The following is a 25,104-nucleotide window of genomic DNA, read 5'->3' as shown; positions in this document are numbered from 1 at the left end:
GGTAGTCTTGCGACTGGACCCCACCTTCTTACCCAAGGTCAGTTCCATGTTCCACAGATCTCAGGATATTGTCCTACCTTCCTTCTGCCTCCAACGAGACCATCCCTTGGCAATTAGATGGCACACCCTGGATCTCACCAGAGCGCTGAGAATATATATCCAACGCACAGGACCCTTTCGGAGGTCAGAAGCACTTTTTGTAGCCTATCATCCCAGAGTCATGGGGGCCAAAGTGTCTTCAACAGTAATAGGCCGTTGGATCAGAGGGACTATATCTAAGGCCTATGAGTCGGCCTCCCTCTCAGTTCCAAGGAACATCACTGCGCATTCCACCAGGATCAGAGGGACTATATCTAAGGCCTATGAGTCGGCCTCCCTCTCAGTTCCAAGGAACATCACTGCGCATTCCACCAGGAGCGCAGCCACCTCGGCCGCTTGGGCGACTCAAGCCCCGTTGGAGGAGGTCTGCAAAGCAGCCACTTGGGCCTCGCCAAATTACTTCATCAGGCACTACAAAATTGATTCTTATGCTTCAGCGGACGCTGCCTTCGGCAGAAGGGTACTCCAATCCGTTATCTCTCACGATAGCAAGCTAATCCCACCCTAGGGACCATCTATTGGGTATGTCCCATGTGACTGCTGGACCCGCTCCTTCAGTACGGAGAATAGGCGTTGATTGCTTACCTGAACGCCTCTTCTCGTACGGTGAGCGGGTACAGCAGTCACTTCCCGCCCTTGTATGTGTCTTCTTTACCTTTCTATACCTTTCTTCCTCTAACAATGAGAGTTGAACACTACAGAGCTTCACAACTGAGCCTAGTCTATGGATTCGCGAATTCTGGGGAAGGGGCGGATCCGGCAAGCTTTTTTAATACTAGGCTCAGTTCCACCGGATTGGACATGAGCAACCCATGTGACTGCTGTACCCGCTCACCGTACGAGAAGAGGCGTTCAGGTAAGCAATCAACGCCTATTCTGTGTTTCTGTCTATAAACCCAGAATGGGAGAATAATGTTGCCAATGTTTAATTCTAAATATAGACAAAACTTTCAGTTTTGTCTATTTTAAGAAAATCAATAAAATATATTGAAAATTTTTTTTAAAAAAAAGTTTAATTCTAAATATACATTCCGGAAGTTGCCGTTTTACTGGCCAATTGGCTTGCAGGAAGCAAACTCTAATCAAACGAGCGTGTAAAATAACTTCACACAAATGCCATTTCTGCCTCTTTTGTATGTTACAACAACATCTCGTTTGAAGTTGCAGAAGTTGTTGAGTGAGTGGCACATGTGACTGGTGCTTGAAGTTCTGATTGTCGCAGCACCCTCATGCTCATGTGATTATACTTTGGGTGCTTGGCAGCCATACTGTACTTAGGACGATTACAACATCTCACAATCATGTGACTACCCTTTGCAACTTTCCCTGCCAGCTTCCCACTTGCAGGATCAATAGGGAAATTGAGTAGGAAGATTACAGATCACTCTGCTAAGTTCCCTCCCCCACACTTTCCTGCTACATATCAACCTGTACCCTCTTTCCCTCAGACTCTCTGCTCTCACAACAACCGGCATCCTCCTTCCCTTGGACTCCCTGCACTTAATTATTTTATTTATTTATTTATTTAATTCGACTTGTATGCCGTCCAATCCCAATAGGACTCAGGGCGGCTATACTTGTGCTACACTGCAGTGCCCTGTCCCAACTCACATGCCGCACGAATCCCAGCGACCGATTAGGTCCCACAGAGTTGGCCTTCTCCGGGTCCCGTCGACTAAACAATGTCGTTTGGCGGGTCCCAGGGGAAGAGCCTTCTCAGTGGCGGCCCCGACTCTCTGGAACCAGCTCCTCCCGGAGATTAGAACTGCCCCCACCCTCCTTGCCTTCCGTAAACTCCTTAAAACCCACCTTTGCCGCCAGGCATGGGGGAATTGAAATATCTCCCCCGGGCCTATACAATTTATGTATGGTATGTTTGTATGTATGTCTGATTAATAATGGGGTTTTTTAAATGTTTTTAAATTATTAGATTTGCTATGAATTGTTCTATTGCTGTTGTGAGCCGCCCCAAGTCTACGGAGAGGGGCGGCATACAAATCTAATAAATAAATAGATAAATAGATAAACAAACAAACAAATAAACAAATAAACAAACAAATAAATAAACAAACAAACCTGTATGGGGTGTCCCACAGCCTTCTCCATCCACTTCTGGCCCTCCCATATGTCTTATCTGAAACTCTCCCCACTTTCCATTTATTGACTCAGACATCTTATGAAGTCAACCAGGACAGCCAGGTTGCTAAGCGATATTGCCATGCAACATTGTGCTTTACAGTCGTATCATTTTAACCACAGTAAAACCAATTGCTTATTGCAATCCAAAGATTACCTGTAATGATAATGGCTTCTATTTCTTTACATTTGGTTTTATCTATTCAACACCCCCCCCTTGCCCCAGGCACCTCTTCTCAATGTTGAAACACTTTTCAAACAAGTGTAATTCAATAGTAGCTCACAGAATACTTAGTTTAGAGTAAGCAACTTCTGCTTAGCAGGATCCCTTCATTTGGAGAATACAGATAGTCCTCGACTTACAACAATTCACTTGGTGATGGTTCAGAGTTACAACACATTGAAAAAAGTGACTTATGACCAGTTTTCAGACTTATGACCATTGCAGCATCCCCATGGTTACATGATTTACATACAGGTGCTTAACGACTGATTCACATTCATGACAGTTGCAGTGTCCCTGGGTCACGTGATCCCCTTTTGCCGCCTTCTGACAAGCAAAGTCAGGAGGAAAAGCAGATTCAGAATTAGTAACCGGATTACTAATTTAACAGCTGCAGTGATTCACTTAACAAATGTCGTAAAACTCACTTAACAAATTTCTCACCTAGGAACATAAATGTTAAGCTCAATTGTGGTTGTAAGTTGAGGACTACCTGTATAACTGTGAGGGTAGTAATATGATTATATCACTGGATTAACATTTTTAAAAGCTTATTTTAAAGGATTGTATTTTGTACAACAAATATGCAACATGTAAAAATTAAAAACAGAATGGCTAAAATTACATTAATATAAAAGTTCCATTGAAGTGGAATTAGCCAGGGTGGCGCAGCAGGTAGAGTGCAGTACTGCAGGCCACTGAAGCTGACGGTAGATCTGTAGGTCAGCGGTTCAAATCTCATCACCGGCTCAAGGTTGACTCAGCCTTCCATTCTTCCGAGGTGGGTAAAATGAGGACCCAGATTGTGGGGGCAATAGGCTGGCTCTATTAAAAAGTGCTATTGCTAACATGTTGTAAGCCGCCCTGAGTCTAAGGAGAAGGGCGGCATAAAAATCGAATAAATAAATAAATAAAAGCTAAAATATTAACATATTAATGTATTAAAAGGTCTTGGAGAATAAAAATATTTTTGCTGTAGTGGAAAGAGAACAAAGTAAGCGCCAACTGTGCCTCACAGGAGTGGGCTATCTACAGCTATTCCCTGCCTCCCTCAAGATAGAGGCATTAACCCACTTTTCAGCTGAGGTTGTTTGTTTAAAAATAAATTATGTTTTTAACGATCACCGGTTTCCACTGCATTTCAGGCAGGTGGTTCCAGTATGGTATAATAATCTTAAAGGTCTCACCTCCTAGCATTCAAATACCCACTATCATTCATTTGGGGCTTGTATAAATAATTGTCCCTTTTAAAGTAATGTTTTTATTTAACATGTTTTATAGTAGAAACTTGTGAATAATTGAATAAATTATTTTTAATCATTCTCCAACTAGCTAATTTACAATCTTTTCTCTTCATAAACTTGTACCAAGAATTACTCATATGGTTCTTATATATTTCAAGGGACATCTGCTGTCCTTTAACTTTGGAAAGAATCCTGGTGCCAATCTGAGCATGGGATTGCTGGAAACCACAGCTGAAATGTTCAGTTGGAGACACTTTAGAGCAGCGGTCTCCAAACTACGGCCCGCGGGCCACATGCGGCCCACTGAAGACATTTATCCGGCCCGCCGGTGAGTGAAAAGAGCACAGGGAAAAGAGAGAGAGAAAGAAAGAAAAGGGAAAGAGAGGGAGGGAAGGGGAAGTGGAGAGGAATGAAGGAGGGAAGGAAGGAAGGAGAAATGGAGGGAACAAGGAAGAAAGGAAGGAAAGAATGAACAATGAAATGAATGGAGGGACAGAGGAAGGAAGGACTGTTTTGGGGGGGTAATTTTTTTAAATTTTTCTCTCAACATACATTCAAACAACACAGTGTACCATCTAATTTTCCATGAATAAAATGCAATATTTTGTTAGTAACTAATATCAATCATCAAAAAAGTTGCAAAAGGTTTTTTTTCCTAATTTTGTCATCCAGATACATTCATTTTCTTTTAATTAAATTTCCTCCTTAATGTTCCTTCAAAAAGTGCAACACCAATTATATTTCTAACTTATTAACCATTATGCCAAAGTGCTTCCTTCTTTCTTTATACATTTTTCATAAGCCAAGAAAACCTTGTATAGCCAATCAGATGTCAACAAAAGAAAATTAAAAACAAAACATAAACATGTATGAATTTCAGACCTTCTCCCCCCTGTAAATAGTACATTCCCATTTTGTTTTTTACTTTAAAACAAGGTATGTGCAGTGTGCATAGGGATTTGTTCATAGTTTTTTTTTATAGTCTGGCCCTCCAACAGTCCGAGGGACAGTGAACTGGCCCCCTGTGTAAAAAGTTTGGGGACCCCTGCTTTAGAGCAACAAATAATAATTAAAATAAATATTTCCCATCCATAATCTGCCTCGGCTATTCTTTATCCCAGTTGATAATGTTAGGAATATAGAAAGCAATAAGTGTTTTATCGCAAAAATAGCAAAGTTATGCTTTCCAGCATCAGAGGCTGTTGCATTAAACTCTGCACCCTCTCAAATTATTGAGGTTATAGTTTTTGCTCTAACACATTAGCTACTCTCAGACTTCCTGTTTGATATCCTGACTTGGAATATGAACCAATTTCAATGGGCAGAAGAGGAATTAAATCTTGCAATTCAAAATGGGTACTCAGATTTATTCATTTTGTGGTACTGCTGTTACTCAAAAGTGCTGCATTTTGCTTAATGTTCAGAAGTTGGCAACTTCTTATCAGCTGCCATAGAACCTCAAGCTTCAGAATCAAAGAATAAATAAAAAATATAGGTACAGTGGTACCTTTACTTGAGAACTTAATTTGGTCCATGACCAGGTTCTTAAGTAGAAAAGTTTGTAAGTAGGAGCAATTTTCCCCATAGGAATCAATGTAAACCCATTAGGAAAGAAATAAAAGCTTGGAATTTGGGTGGGAGGAGGAGGAGGAAGAAGAGGAGGAGGACAGTCGCTGACAGTATACTGCACCAGAGAGACAAACCCAGGTGGGCGAGTGTGGGGGACATTCCGCTCCTTTGACCAAAAGATGGCTGCTGATGCTGCTACCTGCTTCCTCTTCCTTCCCATGCTGAAGGGCTCCCCTCTCCTCTTTTCTCACTCGCTCGCTTTGTAGCTGGCTCCTTTCCTCACTGTGGTGACTCCTTGGTTTGGCTGAAGCTGAGTTGATCCGGCTGGGGCGAAACACCCCCCTTTTGCCTTTCTGCGCCCAGATGCTCCGTGAGGCAACCTCGTGCCGGGTAGTTTATTCTCTCTCCAAGTGTACAGAGAAAGAAAAACGCTCTGTTCTCTCTGGACTGTCAAAGCCTCCTCAAGCACCACCAAAAGGTTCCTCTGACAGCCCAGAAAAGCCCGAGATGGCTGGGATTAAAGGGGGAATGGCAGGAAACTAGCCGGGCCTTTGTGCCACTCTCAAACTTCCTGGGAAACTTTTCCGGTCTCGGGTTCTTAAGTAGAAAATGGTTCTTGAGAAGAGGGAAAAAAATCTTGAACAGCTGGTTCTTATCTAGAAAAGTTCTTAAGTAGAGGTGTTCTTAGGTAGAGGTACCACTGTAGTCCCAAATTTATGACTACAATTGAGCCCAAAATTTCTGTTGTTAAGTGAGACATTTATTAAGTGAGTTTTACCCCACCCATTTTAAGATCTTCCTTGCAACAGTTGTTAAGCGAATCACTACAGTTGGTAAGTTAGTAATCTCCTTGTTAAGTGAATCTTTCTTCCCCATTGATTTTTCTTGTCAGAAGGTTGCAAAAGGTGCTCACATGATCTTGGGACACATCAACATTCTGAACCAGTTGCCAATCATCTGAATTTTGATCACATGGTCACAGGGATGCTTCAAAGGCTGTAACTCTGAAAAATGGTCATTGGTCACTTTTTTAAAATGCTGTTGTGCATTCACGGAAGCAAAAAACCGCGCTGAAACATGGGCGCACCTCCACGGACAATTTTGCTACCTGCACAGTTGCAGTAGCATAATTGCGCTGGACTCCGTTAGCACTCAGAGCCACGGGGGCGAGCACACTCACCGTTCTATCTTAGCAGCCCACCTCTGCTTGATACTAACTTAACAAGTGCAGTGATTCAGGTAACAACTGTGGCAAAATGGGGCAAATCCCAGTTAACAACTGTCTTGCTTAGCGATGGAAATTTGGGGCTCAATTGTGGTTGTAAGTCAAGGACTACCTGTGCAGTATTGTAAAATGTTAAGTTATGGAATACGGTATGGGTAGCTGATTCCTAAAATTTGCCTAATCGTATATTGCTATTCAGAATGTGTGTGCGTGTGCGGGGGGGAGGGGGGGACGACACACGGACGGACGCCTAAGTACTATAAATCCAACATAATATTATCTAATACCAGCACAAATGTTTTCTATTACTGTAGTGGCTTGTATTGTAAACCCTATAGAGTTAATAATTTACATATACTCTGCTAGTTGTGATTAATTATAGCCTGTGATTACATTGACCTGTTTAGAATCTAAATTTTAGATGGATGACAGTTCTACTTTAGTCTATTTCACATGCATTATACAATTAAGAAAATATTAGGAAATAGTTAAAGCTGAATTGGGGAACTTCCTTATAATGTCCAACAATGGTTTACCAACCAATACTCCTCAATAAAATTCTATGCTGTTTATGTGGCCACCTACATAAGCTGTTTCAGTATGAATTAGATTTTTAAAGCAGCAAGTACAAGATGAGTTATTTATTCCCTTATTTAATAGCAGTGCAACCATCTCAGAAATTATGGGTGCCATGAATTAGGATTAATTACATCAACGGAAGGATGTAGTGATAACTTTCCTAGTTGTGTACAGGTTAATTAAATCTAGTTTATGCACACTTAATAAAATATTTCACAAAATGAAAGCTTGCATTTTTGTATTTTAAAATAAATGGCTTTTTAAAGAATGGTAGCTTTCATTTTATATAAGAATATTGTTGCTTGCCAATAATTTAAGCATTTTTGAAAAAGGCCATAGTATTTTTCCCCAGAGGTGTGACTTAAATAATAGGGTTTTTCAAAAAATTTAAACTTTCCATTGTTTAATTCATCCTGAAGCGAATAGCTTCTTCTTAAAGGAGTATGACTTTGCATGTTACAAAAGAATATCATTAATTGCCAACAATTCAGTCACATCCTGCAATTTAAAAATGCCATTTGAAATTCTAGTTTCTAAGTGATACATACCATGTATTATGGTTAATATTATTTTTGTACCATGTTGGTCTTCCATACAGTTGAATTAAAAACATAATTAGGATAGTTCTTAACCATTATCAGTAATTATTGCAGAATGAAAATGATTGAATTACAGTGTATACATAACTTTAATTTTTAAACACTCTCTATTATGTTATATATCAGTACAGTATATATTAGTACATCTCTGTAGTCTGGAAGGCAAACAGTTTTGATGAATACTTTCAACAATTTTCCAGAGAAATAAATCGTCTTTGTCTCTTTAGTAACCATTGATTTTTCCTTCAAGGGTACATTAACAATGCTGATGGAAGCTGCGCTGTTGGCATCTACATTTGGCAGGGAGAAAATGTTAAAATAAAAGCATCTATAATATTTAAAACATTGTTGTACAACATAGCTATATTTGAATGCAGGAAAACCGAAGGAAAGACAAAATGCTGAAAAGAAGAGGGAGGGGGGTGGAATCAGGAAAAGAACAAATGATGCAAAAAGAAAATGACACCAAGGTCTTGGTTTAATACATATGTATTCCAGGTTGATGGTTGATTTCATTAGCAAATCTCATTGTTATGCAATGTCTGTTCTTCTGCAGCAAAATGAATATTGCATTCTCTCAGGCTGTGTGTCTATTTTCTGTTGATGGATAAATGAAAGGATATATATTTACTGCTTTTCACAGACTTTTGTGCATTTTATAGGGGGGAAAACCCAAAGCTTCTAATTCAGTTTATCTCCCCCCCTTTCTGTTCTTGTAAAGCTTTTAAAAGCTGCATATTAATGAATATTTTAATACACGGTACCCTGTACAAATTAACCAGCATTACAGCCGAGATGGTCAGAATGAATTTAGTTGCTTTTTTCATGTTCTGCTGGAGAAGGGGTTTCATTTAAGCAAGAAACCTCATGAAAGCTGCTAGTCTGAGTACGCACCACGTTATTACTCTATACAATAGCAACTACTTTGATACCATCTTTATACCATCCCTTTATAAAAATGATACAGGAATTTCATTTCCTTATGATTACTGTAATATATGTATGTATGTGTGGATGTATGTGTATATATATATATATATATATCTACTGTAATATAAAATATTTTAACTGCTCATGGTTATAAAAGATCACAAACATGCAAGCTTTGTTTGAATTGTTGTTATAATGTACAGTAGTCCCTCGCTATATCACGCTTCACCTACTGCGGCTTCACTTCATCGCGGGTTTTCACGAAATATTAATGAGAAAAATCATTCGCGGATCTTCGCTGGTTCGCGGGTTTCTGAGGAAGTCGATCGGCAGATTTAAACAGCCCGCGGAACTCGATCGGCAGGTTTTTTAAAAAAAAATAAATCTAAAATTGTAAATACTGTATTTAAATACTGTATCTAAAATAAATACTGTGTGGGAAGGGTTTATAAACACTTAAAACAATGAAAACTTACCAAACAATTACAATATAAATACTTAAATAAGTAAATTCCCCATCGCGGAACGTAACACCAGCGATAGGTGAGGTCTTTCTGTAATCAATTAAAATATTGGAACAAATGTAGGAAATTATTACCCTATTTGCCATGGCCCAATATGGTTATGAAAAATAGACAGAAATATAAGAACCAGGGTTTCCATAAATGATACAATTTATTCTTGCTGTCTCTGAATTTCTTGTTAGATCCAGCTCAGAGGACTAGTGATATGTTTTTGAAGATGTAATGAAAGGTTAGCAACTAGTGGCTAATAGATCTTTCTTATCCCAATAGTAGCTTTTTATTTTTCAAAGCACAACAAATATTGTGCTTTGAAATTAAAAGTCTACTTTAAAAGTCTCTAAAAGTTCCTCATTTTCTGTAACAGGGAGTACACAAACTTGATTGTGCTAAGGGACTACATATGGCTTTGAATGGTATGTCTATGGAGCTGGAGGAGGGGCCCGTATGCCACAAAATGACTGGTGCCAGAAAATAAAATTCAATTTAAATGTAAGATAAATTAAATGTGGATAATATAATAATTACTATATGTTCACTCAATAATTTCTCATTTCTATCACTCTTCTATTGTAATTTGATTATAAGATTTGGAGAAACTTTGCTTTGAGGGAATGGGTAAGTGTAGGTCAGGACCCAGTAACATTCATGGTATGTTCTTACCCTACAATCAAACTCAAGAAGAAAGGGAACTTTTTGGAAGCCAAATTAATTTCCTGGGAAGCTAATCCCGGGGGAGGGATATACTGTATGTGATTTGTTGGACCCAAGTCAATGTATGGATGGAAGGTTGCTTGGCAATCTCGTGTCTTCAGTGACATGTTGTAAGTAGAATTGTGAAAATTATACATGAAATTAATGTCATAACAATTACAATTATTTACATTTTCTTCCACGTGATGCCAGTAATTTGAAAAGTTATGATTTTTAGGAATACTTGTTAAAGAAAATGGTAAAGACTAGTGCAGCAATCATTAATATTTTTCAGCCTTAAAACTGGTTTTTATATCTTTTGAATGATTGCTGCACAGTCCATTTTTAAAACAATAAATAATAATTTATGGAGATAAATCTTAACTCAGAATCATTAGGAGCAAGGTGTAATACAAGTTTAATTAATGATGATGATAGTCATGATCATATCTAGAAGGGAGTCACAGAATTTATGGGATACTGATGGAGAAAGAGATGGGTCTTCCCTTTTGAAGACAGTCATCCCTGATGCTGATCCTCCATAGTTATGCTCCAACAATAAAAATGGTGAATGGTAACAATTTGACAGTATATGAAGGGAGTCTTTCAAATTGAAAAATCCAGAACCCTCCCTTGTTTACCTGGCAACCAATATAGGAGAAGAAAAAAATGCCAACCTGAGTGGAAGAATAGAGATGCAACTAGAATTACTGCTGGAAGAGACTTTATAACAACTCTTGTATTACCATTAGTAAATTGGAATGTGGACTCTCTTTCCATAAGAAAATAAGTGATCTTTGCAGAGGCTTCTGCATATTATAGAAGCCTTTGACCTAGGATATTTGAAAGGAGTGGAGGAGCAACTTCCTCGAACTCCAAAAAACCCTAGAGAATAACTTCATGATGGCTGTTTTGTGCCATTTTTCTTACTGCTATAACCAGCTTCTTTCAAAAATAAAAAGTGCTTGAGGGATAACAGGATTGACAAGAAAGTGAGAATAGAAAATAAAAAGCACCAAATGTCAATTTAACTATCATTTGTTGGGCTTGCAAGGACTTGATGGCATCTAATGGATATATGATTCACTATTTATACCTGCTTAGTTTATGGAATGATCTTCTGAGTTAGTTGACATGGTTCAATTTTGTAGATTAATGCCTCATGAGGTTGAATCTAAGTTAGAAGTTGTGACCTTATTCCTAGCGAAATTAAGTTCTGTACTACTACAGAATCCCCAGGGTTTATCCACAATGTTTATGCATTCTGGATGATGTATAAGTGGGTGGGGTGCAAATGTATATTCATGTTTTTCAATACAGACAAAGGACAACCTCAAAATAAACTTGTATTTCAAGTTATCTTAACTGAAAGTAAGTGAACTATTGTTTCACATTTGCTCATTCCCTGCCCTTTAAGGAACACCTCCCTCCTGCCTCCCTCTGGCTCATCATTCCATTATTCCTTCAGTTCTTTTAGCTTTGCAAGCACATTTTCAAAAATTGGTTCAAAAGATTGATAAAGGTTTGCACTTTCTAAAAGTTAATATCTACGTTTGTTTAAATTCAGATAAAATTTTCTAATAATGTCCCTTTTTCCCCCTCCTAAACAATAATTTAGGTGTATGTTGGGTGTACTACCTATTGTAATTCTAATTACAAGGAAACTTCACCCTTTGGACAACATTGAAACATTTGACAGAATACAGCCTTGATCCTGTCCCCTTGTAGAAAAGAATCAAAAGCCAAATGTTTTTATTCATGCAGTACAACTCTTTATCTACTCATTTTCCTTGCAAAGACATTTGGTTATACAGTATCTAATTAAAAGCTCCCCCCAAATATCAGGATAATTCTTCTTTTAGCATAAATGCTCATACTTCACTTGTGTAGAAATTATAATCATTTTCTATATATCCATTGCAGTCTCTGTTTTATTAAATACAGTGGTACCTCTACTTACGAACTGTTTGAGATACGAACCAGGTGTTCAAGATTTTTTTTGCCTCTTCTCAGGAACCATTTTCTACTTACAAACCCTTGCATCTCTCTTGGCTGCTGCCATGAGCAGCAAAGAGTCACAGCGAGAGGGGAAGCCGTGGCAGGCAGACGAAGCAAGGGAACGGAGTGGGCGGAGGGACGAGAGATGGCGGCGGACAAAGGTGAAAAGAGTAGGAGAGGTGACAAGCTGGACGAAGCAAGGTGAAAAGAGTGGAAAGCGGACAGCGAGAGGTGGACTCATGGAGCCCAAGAGAGGAGAAAGGTGTGGGGGAATGATCAGAGTGGGGTGGAGAAAAATTATTATTATTATTATTATTATTATTATTATTATTTATTAAATTTGTATGCCGTCCCTCTCCGCAGACTCGGGGCGGCTCACAGCAACAATAGAAAACAATATACAATACAAATCTAATATTACAAAGTTAAAAACCCATAATTTAAAAAACATGCACACAACATACCATACATAAACTATACATAACCATATAACCATACATAAAATGGGAGACAAGGACACATAGAGCCCAAGAGAGGCTCTTTTTGCCTTGCTTCGTTGGGTCTGTCATTGCTTGCCACCTCTTGCTGTCCCTCCCCCCACTCCATTTGCTTCTGCTTCGTCTGCCCGTGGCTTTTTTTTTTAAGCCTTAAAGTTTTGGATTTTCCTAATGGGTTTGCATGCATTATTTGCTTTTACATTGATTCCTATGGGAAAGTTTGCTTCTACTTATGAACGTTTCTACTTAAGAACCTGGTCACAGAACGAATTAAGTTCGTAAGTAGAGGTACCATAGTATTCTGCATTCTGGATTATCCTGTTGGTATTTACAGCAGACGGGGAGGGAGAAGGGTTGTTTTATGGATCAGTTTTAATTTTGCCTACTTCATCTTTTACATATACAGTGTTCCCTCGATTTTCACGGGGGATGCGTTCCGAGATCGCCCGCGAAAGTCGAATTTCCGCGAAGTAGAGATGCGGAAGTAAATACACTATTTTTGGCTATGAACAGTATCACAAACCTTCCCTTAACACTTTAAACCCCTAAATTGCAATTTCCCATTCCCTTAGCAGCCATTTAGATTATTACTCACTGTGTTTATTTATTAAAGTTTATTTAAAAAATATTTATTAAAGGCAGATGAAAGTTTGGCAATGACATATGATGTCATTGGGCGGGAAAAACCGTGGTATAGGGAAAAAACCCGTGCAATTCCATTGAGGTGCAAGTATGAAATCTCTTCAATTCCAAGATCTATTGGGACCCAAACCCACAGCCACTCAGCCTTGGAAGGGTAGAGCCAAAGCCTGTTTTTACCAATCCAGACTCCCTATAATTTAAGATTCTTCCCCATAGAAAGTGGGGTACAATCTTAACAATTTCATAGGTATAGCCAGGGCAGAGATATAACATGCAGATGAATGACCTTCATCTTTATATATATATATTAAAGGAGAGGGGAGGCAGCCCACAAACAGGAATCTTGGACTTTACTACCTGATTTGCTCAAATGTTTGCAATAGTGTAAATGAATTGTTGCTCTTTATAGTGGGTAATTAATACTTGGTGAAGTTATTTGCAAAATTATTTCCTTACTCTAAGACAATTTCTTAATTTCCCCAGAATCTAGTTATCCCTATCTACTCTTTATCTATAATAGATTTATTTTTGGTTAAGTACGGAAGTTAAACTTCTTGTTAATAATTGATTCCTGAAGCTCAGATTCAAGCTTAGATGTTGTGCTGGGTTCATATATGAAGCTAAACATTTTGGTTATTCAGAGGCTCAATGCTTAGCCAGGAGTGGTTTAATATGATGCTTGAATTTACTCATTGTCCACTATTTTATTCTATATGGCTAGTTTTTTTAATACAGTAGAATTAAGCACTCTTCCCAATTTTTACAAGGCTTCTCTGTGCGAAAAAGTAAGTTTAACCCTCCCAGAAGCAATCCAGATGGAATTTTTAGGAATTGTTGGAAGAAATAGTTTACCCATAGAGAAAGTCTGGCAATTAGTGCTGATATATGGGTCATCATTTGTAACCCAGTGATCAATTTTATGGATGGATGGATGGATGATGTGATGCCACTTCAATGCTTAAGAGTTCTAGAGATTACATAGATATTCTATCCCGAACGTGATCCATCAGGTCTTTCAAAGGTGCACTCATCATCACTGTAACTGAGTCTGTCCATTTTGCTAGTGATTGTTCCCTTCTCTTTCCCAGCATTAGAGCCTTCTGTTGAGAGCTAGATCATCATATAATTTATTTATTTATTTATTGGACTTGTATGCCGTCCCTCGCCGAGGATTCGGACTCTGATGTAAGATTTGAGCTTGGTCATTTATGTCTGTAGTGAGCATGCTGGCTGGAGAACTTCTGAGAGTTGAAATACACATATCTTAAAATTGCTGAAGTTGGGAAACATGACTCTTAAGTCATATTCTACTATGCTGGTGTCTGTATAGATTGACTTCCATTCTTCCAATCCTGAAGAATTTCCATGCAGAGAATGGGATTTCTGCTTACTGTTACTTCTTTCAAGCAAGAACTGAAAAATATTCTCTGAAGTTGCCCAGATTTGTGCTACCATCTGTACAATATGTCAGCATTAGCTAAGTTTGGATTACTTATTTATTCTTAGCTTTTTATAACATTTTTTTTTTATTATACATATTTTTAGAACTTATTACGCTCATTCTTTTTCTGTGATGGATGAGGGAGGAAGGGAGAAAGAGAAAGAAAGAAAGAAAGAAAGAAAGAAAGAAAGAAAGAAAGAAAGAAAGACCAAAGTTCTACTGCTCAATATTCTTCCTGCTTGTATTACATTTGGGCCAATTTATCTAGAGAAAGGGCCTGTACCCATCTCATGGGAAAGACTGTTTATTTTTAAATCGTTCACTTTTTTATTTTAATGGATTTTAAAATTATAGAAAAATTGAAGGGGTACCGACAGAGGATAATATTTGCAGCTCAGAGTTGAAACGCAGGGTTGGTTGTTTTCTTGCAGACATTTCATTAACTGAACTATGTAATATCATCAGTGCTAGAAAATTGAAGGAGGCTTGAACAGTTACCTTACAAAAAAAAGGGCTAAAACTATTAAAACACTTCATTTAAAATAAAGATGATGGAGGGATGGGAGCAAACTGTATGAATGTTTGTAAGCCACCCAGTATCACCTCTAGTCAGGATGGCGAATGAATGAATGAATGAATGAATGAATGAATGAATGAATGAATGAATGAATGAATTTGGAGAAAGTCAACAGGAAGGCTTCCTTCTCTTTCAAAATGCTAAGTCCAGAGGGGTATGCAATGAAGCTAATTTAAAAATTTGAAGAAGAAAATTTCAAAAGGAAAAAGAAGCACTTGTTTACCCAATGCATAGTTCACCTGTGCAAGTCATCATCATAATACATGGCAGTGACCACTGATTGGAATGTATTTAGAAGGGGATTGAATCAATTTATGGAGGACATGAGTTTTGAGACTTCCAGTTTCAGGGCAATTTCCCCATCCCCTGCTTGTGATCCTCTCAAGCATTTGGTTGGTCAGTGAGAAACCTACTTAAAAACTATATTAAGAAAACATTGGCCTATCATGGCAAGGTTGTTCTTAAGTTTTTATACTATTTTTATTCTTTGCCAAGTATATATTCATTGCTGGTGTTTTGGGGAGGGGGAGATTTTTTTGGGGGGGATAGAAAAAGTTCAGGTGTATATTCTTTGACAGGGAAAATTATATCATGTTTTCATTCATTCAAGAAAGTAATATTTATTTGTATTCTATTAACTGAAGCGCAGTGCAGTTTCCTTGTTCTTTGAGAAGTTGGGGCTGTTCTGTTTTTTCTTTAATTGCAGCTGCCAGTGAAATTTAAGCTTTTGTTTAAAATCCAGGTAATCTTGGTTCCCTGTTATGGCAAAGGGGATAACATAATACGGACTAAGCCTTTCATCTGTTTCTCTGAGGGGGGTGGAAATTGGCTTTTGCATAGAGAACGCTCCTTTTGTTAAAAACTGCCTTAGATAGGGTGTTGCCACAGTTCAGTAAAACAATTCCTACCTTATATTTTGCAAGGCACATACCTTACCTGGGTTGGTTTTGGTCACATGAACATGGATGTTTACTGGTAATCTTAAGTGCTCCAGCTGCCTTTCAGTTTGTTTACCAGGAAATCAAGATGTGTAAACTGCAGGAAGTACTATTTGACCCTCTCCGGCAGTATCTCATTACAATAATTGCTAATCTCTGAATAAGACAGCCATGTTTTGTGAGTAACATAGGGAGAGAGAGGTTGTGTTAAGAGAGATTTTAGGTGTTTCCACAAATAGAGTGCTGTAAATGCTTGCTTTGGATTATGCTGCCTTGATAGCATTTGATAATAGAGATCTGCTGACCCAGAGGTCAGGAGGACTGGGATACAATAGTAGGTGTTCTTTCATTCCTCTTAACTAAAAAAAGAAAAATATCACGGGCTTGTTTTGGAGTGCTGTCACTGTTCTGTATCGAGGGGGTAATGGCTACTTCCTGATTAAAGCACTATTCACAGTAAGCTCTTCATATTACATCTCTATTTGCTTGAAATAGGAGACGTGCTTAATGCTTTTTTTTTTCCTTTTCAGAAGAAAAATAATTAAGGGCTTTTCTGTTTAACATGTTTATGGTATAATGGGTTACATGCTTGCTTTCATTTTTCTGTTTTGCTTTCTTCTGTCTTTTAAAGTAAGGAAATTGAGTATTAAAAGCTGTAAAATATTTTCCTACAGGCATGTCTGATTTTTTTTAACCTATGTTCAGAATTATACAACAGTGTTATATTGTGTGCATTAATGATATAAGTGTTTGAATTATTATATATTCTTGTGAAAAGGAACTGTAGCATGTCATTAAGCAAAGTCGATAGAAGGTATTTGCCACAGTATATGAGCTGAAAATCAAGAACTATTTAGGTTCTTAGTTATATCTGAATTATTTTTATATAGCTAGTATAATTCTGACTTTTTTTCCTGGAAAAAATAATGACTTAGTAAGTATGATGAATAGGATACAGGCTTTATTTTTATCACCAGTTTGTCATGCGGTTGTTGTGATTGAATCCATTTTTTAAAGTATTTATTAACAGCTTCATCTAATACAAGTAGTAATTTTGGGGAGTCTGGAAGTCTAATGCTAGATATTTGAAGATCGAATATGAGTAAGTACAAACTTCAAAAGCAAAATGAAATTGACTACATCATGATATTGTATCTACAATTGATAGCACAATGTACTCCCCAAATTAAAGCCAAGAGCTTTATAAAAATAGCTTGATGAAGAGTGCATTACTACCCTGTTTCCCAAAAATAAGACATCCCCTGATAATAAGCCCAATTGGGCTTTTGAATGCATGGCAATAAGGCCAAAGGCTTATTTCAGGGTTCAAAAAAAATGTGACAAATATTATTTTTAGGGAAACAGAGTATGCATAGATTGATATTTAATAATAAATCCCATTGAAACTCTGCAACAAACATCTGAGTAAACATGGGGCTTGGATAGCAACTTCCCTTACATTGTTAGATAAGCCGATAAACCATTTTGAAAGTGAAGGTATTGCAATAAATCAATATTGCAAAGACTTATTTTAATTTTTGATGACAATGATTGAAAGATGAACTTCAAAAATGCCAAGTTTATAATTATCTGGTTTATAACCAGATCAGAATGTGAGATGAAATTCTGTCTGTGTATCAAATAAGTTCAGGCAGTCCTCATTTAGTGACCATGATTGTGACCAGCAACTCAAGCAAAGTAATCACTACGTGAAACCACAGTTGCGCTTCTGAATTTACTTCAGTTGTCCTTTGCTTTATATATCTGCAAGGGTCAGAAATGCAAGGACTAGTGGTAAAGTTACTTATTCATCAATTGTTGTAATTGCAGTGATGAACAAGGGAGTTGCTAAACATAGAGTACCTGTAACTGGTGACAAGGAGGCTTTGTAGATGTGTCGACAAAAATGTTGATTTTTTTACCATTGATGAAAATCTAATTTGGTTAGTGTGAATGAAATAACCAGACCCCTACAACCTTTTGAGAATGTCTTATTGTCCAGTTGATGTCATTGTTTTATAAAGTGGTTTCAGGTTCCCTGTGTTCAGATACGTTGAATATGGTGGCTGTTGGTTGAATATAAAAAATAGGATCCAGATAAATGGAAGGCATAAGATTGGGAAAGTGGTTTTAGTTCCTTATAGAACCTTAAATAACATGGAATTTCTTATTCAAACAAATCAATTTCCTGCATCATTTCTGCTGGTAGGATCCATAGACCTAGAATAACAGCTCGCTCTATCTGCCTGCCTGCCTGCCTGCCTGCCTGCCTGCCTGCCTGTCTCTCTACCTACCTACCTACCTACCTTATGGCATCTCACAATATGTTATCATGCACAAAACTGTGAACATAATGGGGATTTTGAACATCCACCCCTCCCAATACACACATATTTACTAAAACAAAGCACAGTATCATGCTGAAAGTACAAAGAAATGGCAAATGGTAAATACAGGCATTCCTTTCCATTCATGGAAGTATTCCTTTGATAATTATAAGAACCTTTGATCTAATAGAGATTTAGCAGACAATCAGGGAAAATAATTTAGTTGGCCCCCTCCTTCTTCTTATACTTTCCACATGCTACGTTTCATTCTGGATCATTCATGGATGAACAGTTAATATTGCATAAGTTTTTGAAATTCCAGAAGTCCAAAACACAAGTATCTCTTTTATTTTCAGTGGAGAATTTTCCTGCAATGAACTGTACTATTAAACTAACTTTGGTGTTTTGTTTCAACATATTACAGTACAAGAATCTCTTATTAGTGATCCAAGACCAAAGGCTATGCTCTTCCTATGGATATTTCAAATAATTAAATGATACAAATAACAATTTAGAGTGCAGTAAATGTCTCAAGCACAACATTTCCCCCCCTGTAAAATCCTTCAGTGAAGTGGGTGAATACTGTCTGTTTACTGGGTTATATGAAGAAATATTTAAAGTATGTAGTTCAGAACAGATATCTTAATGGAATGTGATGGACTTGCAGCAACGGCTAAATGCTTGAGCAATTTTTCATTTTGTTTTTGATGCTTTTTATTGGTTCAGAAACAATGGGAATCTTATAAAAGCAAGCTTTAAATCTAAGCAAAAAGTTATTAGCTTGCAAAATGGTTAGCTACCTCTGTGCTCAAATAGGGGTGAGAACAATGTATTCATCTGCTAGCTTACTTTTGCTTCTAGACAATTTCTGGTTACCTGTTTTTCTCAGGCTAGTATATGAATGAAAGATTGATTTGTATCATTTTCTCTTTCTCTTAATTTTAAATGCCCCAAATTTCAGGCATTTTATATGGCAAATTCACAATTCAAAGTGTTGGTTATGACCTTTAAAGCCCTTCATGGCACTGGACCAGAATATCTCCGAGACCGCCTGCTGCCGCACGAATCCCAGCGACCGATTAGGTCCCACAGAGTGGGCCTTCTCCGGGTCCCGTCAACTAAACAATGTTGGTTGGCGGGCCCCAGGGGAAGAGCCTTCTCTGTGGCGACCCCAGCCCTCTGGAACCAACTCCCCCCTCTCCTTGCCTTTCGTAAGCTCCTTAAGACCCACCTGTGTCGTCAGGCTTGGGGGAACTGAGACATCTCCCCTGGGCATATACAATTTATGAATGGTATGTGTGTATGTATGTGTGTTTAGAAAATGGGGTTTTTTAAATGTTTTTAGTAGAAATTTAGATTTGTTGTAAATTGTTTTTCACTTTGTTGTGAGCCGCCCCGAGTCTGCGGAGAGGGGCGGCATACAAATCTAAATAAACATAAACATAAACATATTAAAACAGGAGGTATGAAGATTTTAAAAAGAAAAGAAAAAGAAAAGTATACAATAAAATGTATGTCAAAAAACAACTCCGTTTTTAAACAGCAATTTTTAAACCCTATCACACAGAACAGTATTTGTCACAAATTTATAGCTGAAGAGCAAGCATCTAGGTTCCTTTCAGGATTTTAAATATGAGGCATCAGAAACCCCAAATTCTTTATATAGCAACACATTCCAAGGTTATTGTATATAATATACATACAAATCTAATAAATAAATATAATTGAACATGATATTACATCTTTGTCATGCTTAGCTATATATGAAAAAAATGGAATCTATAAATATTAAGTTAAAACAAGTCAACCAAATACAAACCCAGAACTCAAGTATCAGTGATATTGGACCTCTAACTTAGTAAAGTTGACAGCCAACTCTTGTCTAACATCTTCTGCAGTGTCCAGTCAGCACAACTCTTTTATTAAACTAATCACAAGATGATAATGTGTACATTAAACACTTTTAAAACCCATTTCAAGTCCATTAATTCGTTAAAATGTGGCCTTTTAATATTTTGTTTCATTTTTTAAATTACTAGTTACTCTTTGAGTGATATTTTTAGTGGTGTAAAAAAAATGGTCCACACAGAACAGGGGTGGTTCCAACTTACCTTGTTGCCAGTTCACTCCCTCCCATGCCACGTAAGAATGTGCAATAACAAAAAAAAATGAAATTAAAAAAAGATGGCAACCGCATGCACAGTGATGGACCTCAGCATCTGCTCATGCTCAGAAGGAAAAATAAAAATTTAAACCCCCCCCCCAATAAAAAAATGTAAAAAGATTTTTAAAAAATTAAAAATGGCACCGCCCAATCTCATTCGGTGACATCATTGTGACATCATGGAGAGAGGCGGCATAGAAATCTAATAAATAATAATAATAATCACCAGTGGGTAGCTACTGGTTCAGGTGAACTGGTCCGAAACGGGAGGAACCCACCCCAATACATAAGTATTTGAAACTATCTACTGACAATAATTTAGGAATTTCCGAGCATGTTAAATATGTTTTAGTTGGATCTATTACTGCTCAGCAATTTTAGATAACCCAACGTCTTGCTCAAGACAATAGACATTTATTTCAAAGTTTGATTAACAGTAGTTAATTAAATACTACTTTCCCTAAAATTCTTAGGGAAATTGGCATAAAATTTAAGTTTCCTTCCCAATTTCATTCAAAAATGTCTTGCAGCTTTTAATTCTGAAAAACATCTGACTAAAGTCAAATCTCTGCCCCTGCCAAAAAATCAAAGGGGTCAAATAATCACTGTCTAGTTTTATTCACTAAGGTCTTTGATAAAAATCCCAATTCTATATAAAGTAGAAATCAAAGTATAAGCTGGTGATATATCCGAGAACTGGGAAAGTTAAAACCATCAACTTTAGAATTATTTAATTTAGATAAACAAAACCTGGAGAACCTTCATCTCATAGAAACTTTCTCACTATCTTATCAACCAGTTTAAAATATTAGCAGATTAATATAGGAATCTTTCTAAGAAGGTCTGTCAGTTTAACACTGTTATCCCTCCAATAAACTTGTTGGTATATTTAACCTGTTAAAGTAAGTATTAATCTGATGTAAACAATTTGAAATATTTATCCCTACAAATGAGAAAGTCATTCTTTGAATAATTATTGCAAAATCTTCTAAATAATTCAAATAATGCTCTGCATTTGTTTTACCAATTTTCATAATCACCTTTGATTTTATAGGAAGTATATTAGGGTTATTCAAATTAATTTATTTATCTGATAATTATCAAATTTACTATAGCCATAAATTCTGGGAAAGAACATCAATAGTTATCAATAAAACATAAATACATAAAATACCGGCATATAAGAATTTGTATTCAGTTACTTTGATATTCAAAATATGCTATGCTAATAAAGAAGCCAACGTTTCTAAAGGATAAATTAAATAAAAATGGAGATATTAAATTATGTTAGTGAGTTCCCTGAAACACTTTGATATATCAAGGAATAGAATAGAATAGAATAGAATAAATATAATTGGACACACAAAAGGTAATCATTAGGTTATATTGGCAATTGGGATTGGGATTCCCATCAGTAAGCAATGTGGTCATTTATTTTGGTGCATATGCACTCAGTGTACCTAAAAGAAAAGATAAGTTCATCAAGAATCATAAGCACAGCACTTAATGATAGTCTGGATACAAATCAGCAATCAAATCATATTAAGAACCAGTCAATATAAATTGTAAGGATATAAGCAACAAGGTTACAGTCATACAGTCATTAGTGGGAGAAGATGGGTGATGGGAACAATGAGAAGATTAATAATGCAGACTTTGTAAATAGTTTGACAGTGTTGAGGGAATTATTTGTTTAGCAGAGTGATGGCATTCAGGAAAAAATGTTCTTGTGTCTAGTTCTTGTGATGTGCAGTGCCCGGTAACATCGTTTTGATGGCAGGAGTTGAAGCAGGTTGTGTCCAGGATGTGAGAAGGTCTGCAAATATTTTCACAGCCCTCTTTTAAAAAAAAAAAAAAATATCTTACATTAAAACACTGATTGATGGACTGCAATAATACATTTTAACCCAATTACTAGAAGAGAAGAAAAACATGTATAGGCAATCATTGGGTTATATTGGCAATTGGGATTGGCAATGAGGTCAATAAAGAGAGGGGCAGCATACAAATCCAATAAATGAATGAATGAATGAATGAATGAATGAATGAATGAATGAATGAATGAATGAATGAATGAATGAATGAATGGCATCGTGTGATCACATTGCTTAGCGATGACAATCCCAGGAGTTCCTGTTGTTGTCATAATCCCAGGACCCCATGGGTTGCTGTGCAGGTAGAGCGGAAGTCCTAGATGGGAAGAGAATGAATGGATGCCACAGGTTGGCGCTGGGGACTGTAGTTGGTCCAGGAAGGGCAGTGTGCAGGTGCTGGGAAGAATGGGCAGGTGCTGGGAGTTCAAGATGATTGGTAAAGACACCAGGAGATGGGTTCTGTGGAGTATGCGATCCCTGGGATCCTGCACTGCATGGTGGGACTCTATGGGAACAGTGGGAGTGATTCATGGGAGCAACTTGCAAACTTCCCCATTGCAGGTCTGACTCATTGCTCTCTTCAGGAGTTTGATTCTGAGTGGCTGAAGGTTGGCTCAGCCTTTCATCCTTCCAAGGTGGATAAAACGAGGATCCAGACGGTTGGGACCAATATGCTGATTCTGTAAATCACTTAGGGTTGTAAAGCACTGTATGTAAGTCTAAATGCTATTGCTATTTGCTTGTGATAGGGAAGGTCGCAGATGGCTTATTGCAGTGACTGCAGCTTATTGCAGTAATAAGCACGAATCCCAGCGACCGGTTAGGTCCCACAGAGTTGGCCTTCTCCAGGTCCCGTCGACTGAACAATGTTGTTTGGCGGGACCCAGGAAAAGAGCCTTCTCTGTGGCGGCCCCGACCCTCTGGAACCAGCTCCCCCCGGAGATCAGAACTGCCCCCACCCTCCTTGCCTTTCGTAAAGTTCTTAAGACCCATCTCTGCCGTCAGGCATGGGGGAACTGAGACATCTCCCCCGGGCCTATACAGTTTATACATGGTATGTTTGTGTGTATGCTTGCTTTTAATAATGGGTTTTTTAGTGTTTTTTAAATTATTAGATTTGTTCTTACATTGTCTTTGTTATTGTTGTGAGCCGCCCCGAGTCTACGGAGAGGGGCAGCATACAAATCTAAATAATAATAATAATAATAATAATAATAATAATAATAATAATAATAATAATAATAACCACCATGAGCTGGGCACCCAAGCATCTGGATCATGATTACTTGGGTGCAAGGGCATTGCAGTGTCTGAAAGTTTGCTGGTGGCATGTCCCTGGTGGCATGTCCCCTTTATTCAATATCATTGTAATTTTGAACATTCACTGAAAGAGCATAACTCAATGACTACCTATATATCCAAGATAAATATTAAGAAGGTAAACTTCAGAATATTGAACCACTGAAACAAATGCTGCTGATTTACTTGTCTAATATGTCATAGAATCAGAATAGAGAAGTAATTTTATTATTCATAGCTGATTTTAGATGTTATGAAATTTTGTACCATTTTTTTTCCTTATAGGGTTCTTTAGTTTCAGGCACAAGAATGACTTTCTCTTCTGCATTTTGATGATAACAATGGGCAGGAGCAACAGTTTGTCTCAATGAGCAGAGTATCTGGCCATAATTTTGTTCTGAAAAAGCTAGAACTTATCGTTGTTGGCAACCTTGTTATTCACTACATTATTCCTTATGGGAAAAATTTGTTCAGTACTCATCATTTTTTTTGGGTACTCATTGCACCTCCCAGAACCAATTAACAATTACCAAAGTACCACTGTATATTAATTAACATATAAATTCAAATGACTATTCTACATAAATAAATATTAGATAGTCTGTACTGTCATATCTAAATGCATTACATCATGCCTATTGACCCTGCCCAAGCTGGTCAACTCCCAGAGCAAGGACTTTGAGGTATACTATTTGTTTGCATGTATGATAATTCCCAAGTTGCATCAATAGGTGCAGAGGAAGGTCACAACCAATAGGTGTTTATCCCTTTATTCCAGTCCATGTGCACTAACTCCATGACGTAACTCTTGTTGATGTTCAATTTAATCAAGTGTGTCTTCTCTTAACATTGAATTTCTTTACATAATGAGACTTCTGACTTGATATTGATTTAGCATTAATAATTGGCAGTGTGTAGGAAATTAATGATATACAAATCAATGATATACAAACCCACCTCTGTCGTCAGGCATGGAGGAATTGAAATTTCCCTTCCCCCTAGGCTTATAGAATTTATACATGGTATGCTTGTATGTATGAGTGGCTCTTTAAATTGGGGTTTTTAAGATTATTTTTAATATTAGATTTGTTTACATTGTCTTTTTATACTGTTGTTAGCCGCCCCGAGTCTTTGGAGAGGTTCAAGGTTGACTCAGCTTTCCATCCTTCTGAGGTTGGGTAAAATGAGGATCCAGATAAAATCTAATTAATTAATTAATTAATTAATTAATTAATTAATTAATTAATTAATTAATTAATTAATTACATAAATAAATAAATAAATAAATAAATAAATAAATAGATAGATAGATAAATAAATAAATAAATAAATAAATAAATAAATAAATAAATAAATGACATTTGACTACAGCGGAATTCAGGTTCTTTACAGTCCAGATGTGCAAACAAAGGAGTTCCTCAACACGTCTCTTTAAAAAAAATGCCTTATGACTGTTTCTCACACTTCGACCATTGCAACATTCCTTGTGGTCACATGATCAAAACTTGGACGCTTAACATCTGAATCTG

The 25,104-nt window shown here is 37.2% G+C and overlaps 1 protein-coding gene across 24 annotated transcripts in view; it reads left to right on the top strand.

Moving 5' to 3' along the window:
- BAZ2B (bromodomain adjacent to zinc finger domain 2B) overlaps positions 1-25,104 on the top strand; it is a 318,653-nt gene that overhangs the window by 118,942 nt on the left and 174,607 nt on the right. For 9 of the 24 annotated variants that reach the window (XM_070731602.1, XM_070731583.1, XM_070731594.1 and 6 more), the window contains exon 1: positions 16,083-16,245. The exons of 5 other annotated variants lie outside the window; for them this stretch is intronic. In XM_070731602.1, the coding sequence (XP_070587703.1) occupies positions 16,161-16,245 (85 nt within the window). In that variant the 5' untranslated portion in view covers positions 16,083-16,160. Of the gene's footprint in view, positions 1-16,047; positions 16,368-25,104 lie in introns of those variants that run through there. 10 more of the 24 variants (XM_070731597.1, XM_070731598.1, XM_070731600.1 and 7 more) reach the window with 4 other exon arrangements.

Source organism: Erythrolamprus reginae, chromosome 1, assembly GCF_031021105.1.
Source record: "Erythrolamprus reginae isolate rEryReg1 chromosome 1, rEryReg1.hap1, whole genome shotgun sequence".
NCBI classification, from domain to species: Eukaryota; Metazoa; Chordata; class Lepidosauria; order Squamata; family Dipsadidae; genus Erythrolamprus; species Erythrolamprus reginae.
Note: the sequence above shows the minus strand (reverse complement) of the source record. Positions and strands in the feature narration are given on the sequence as shown.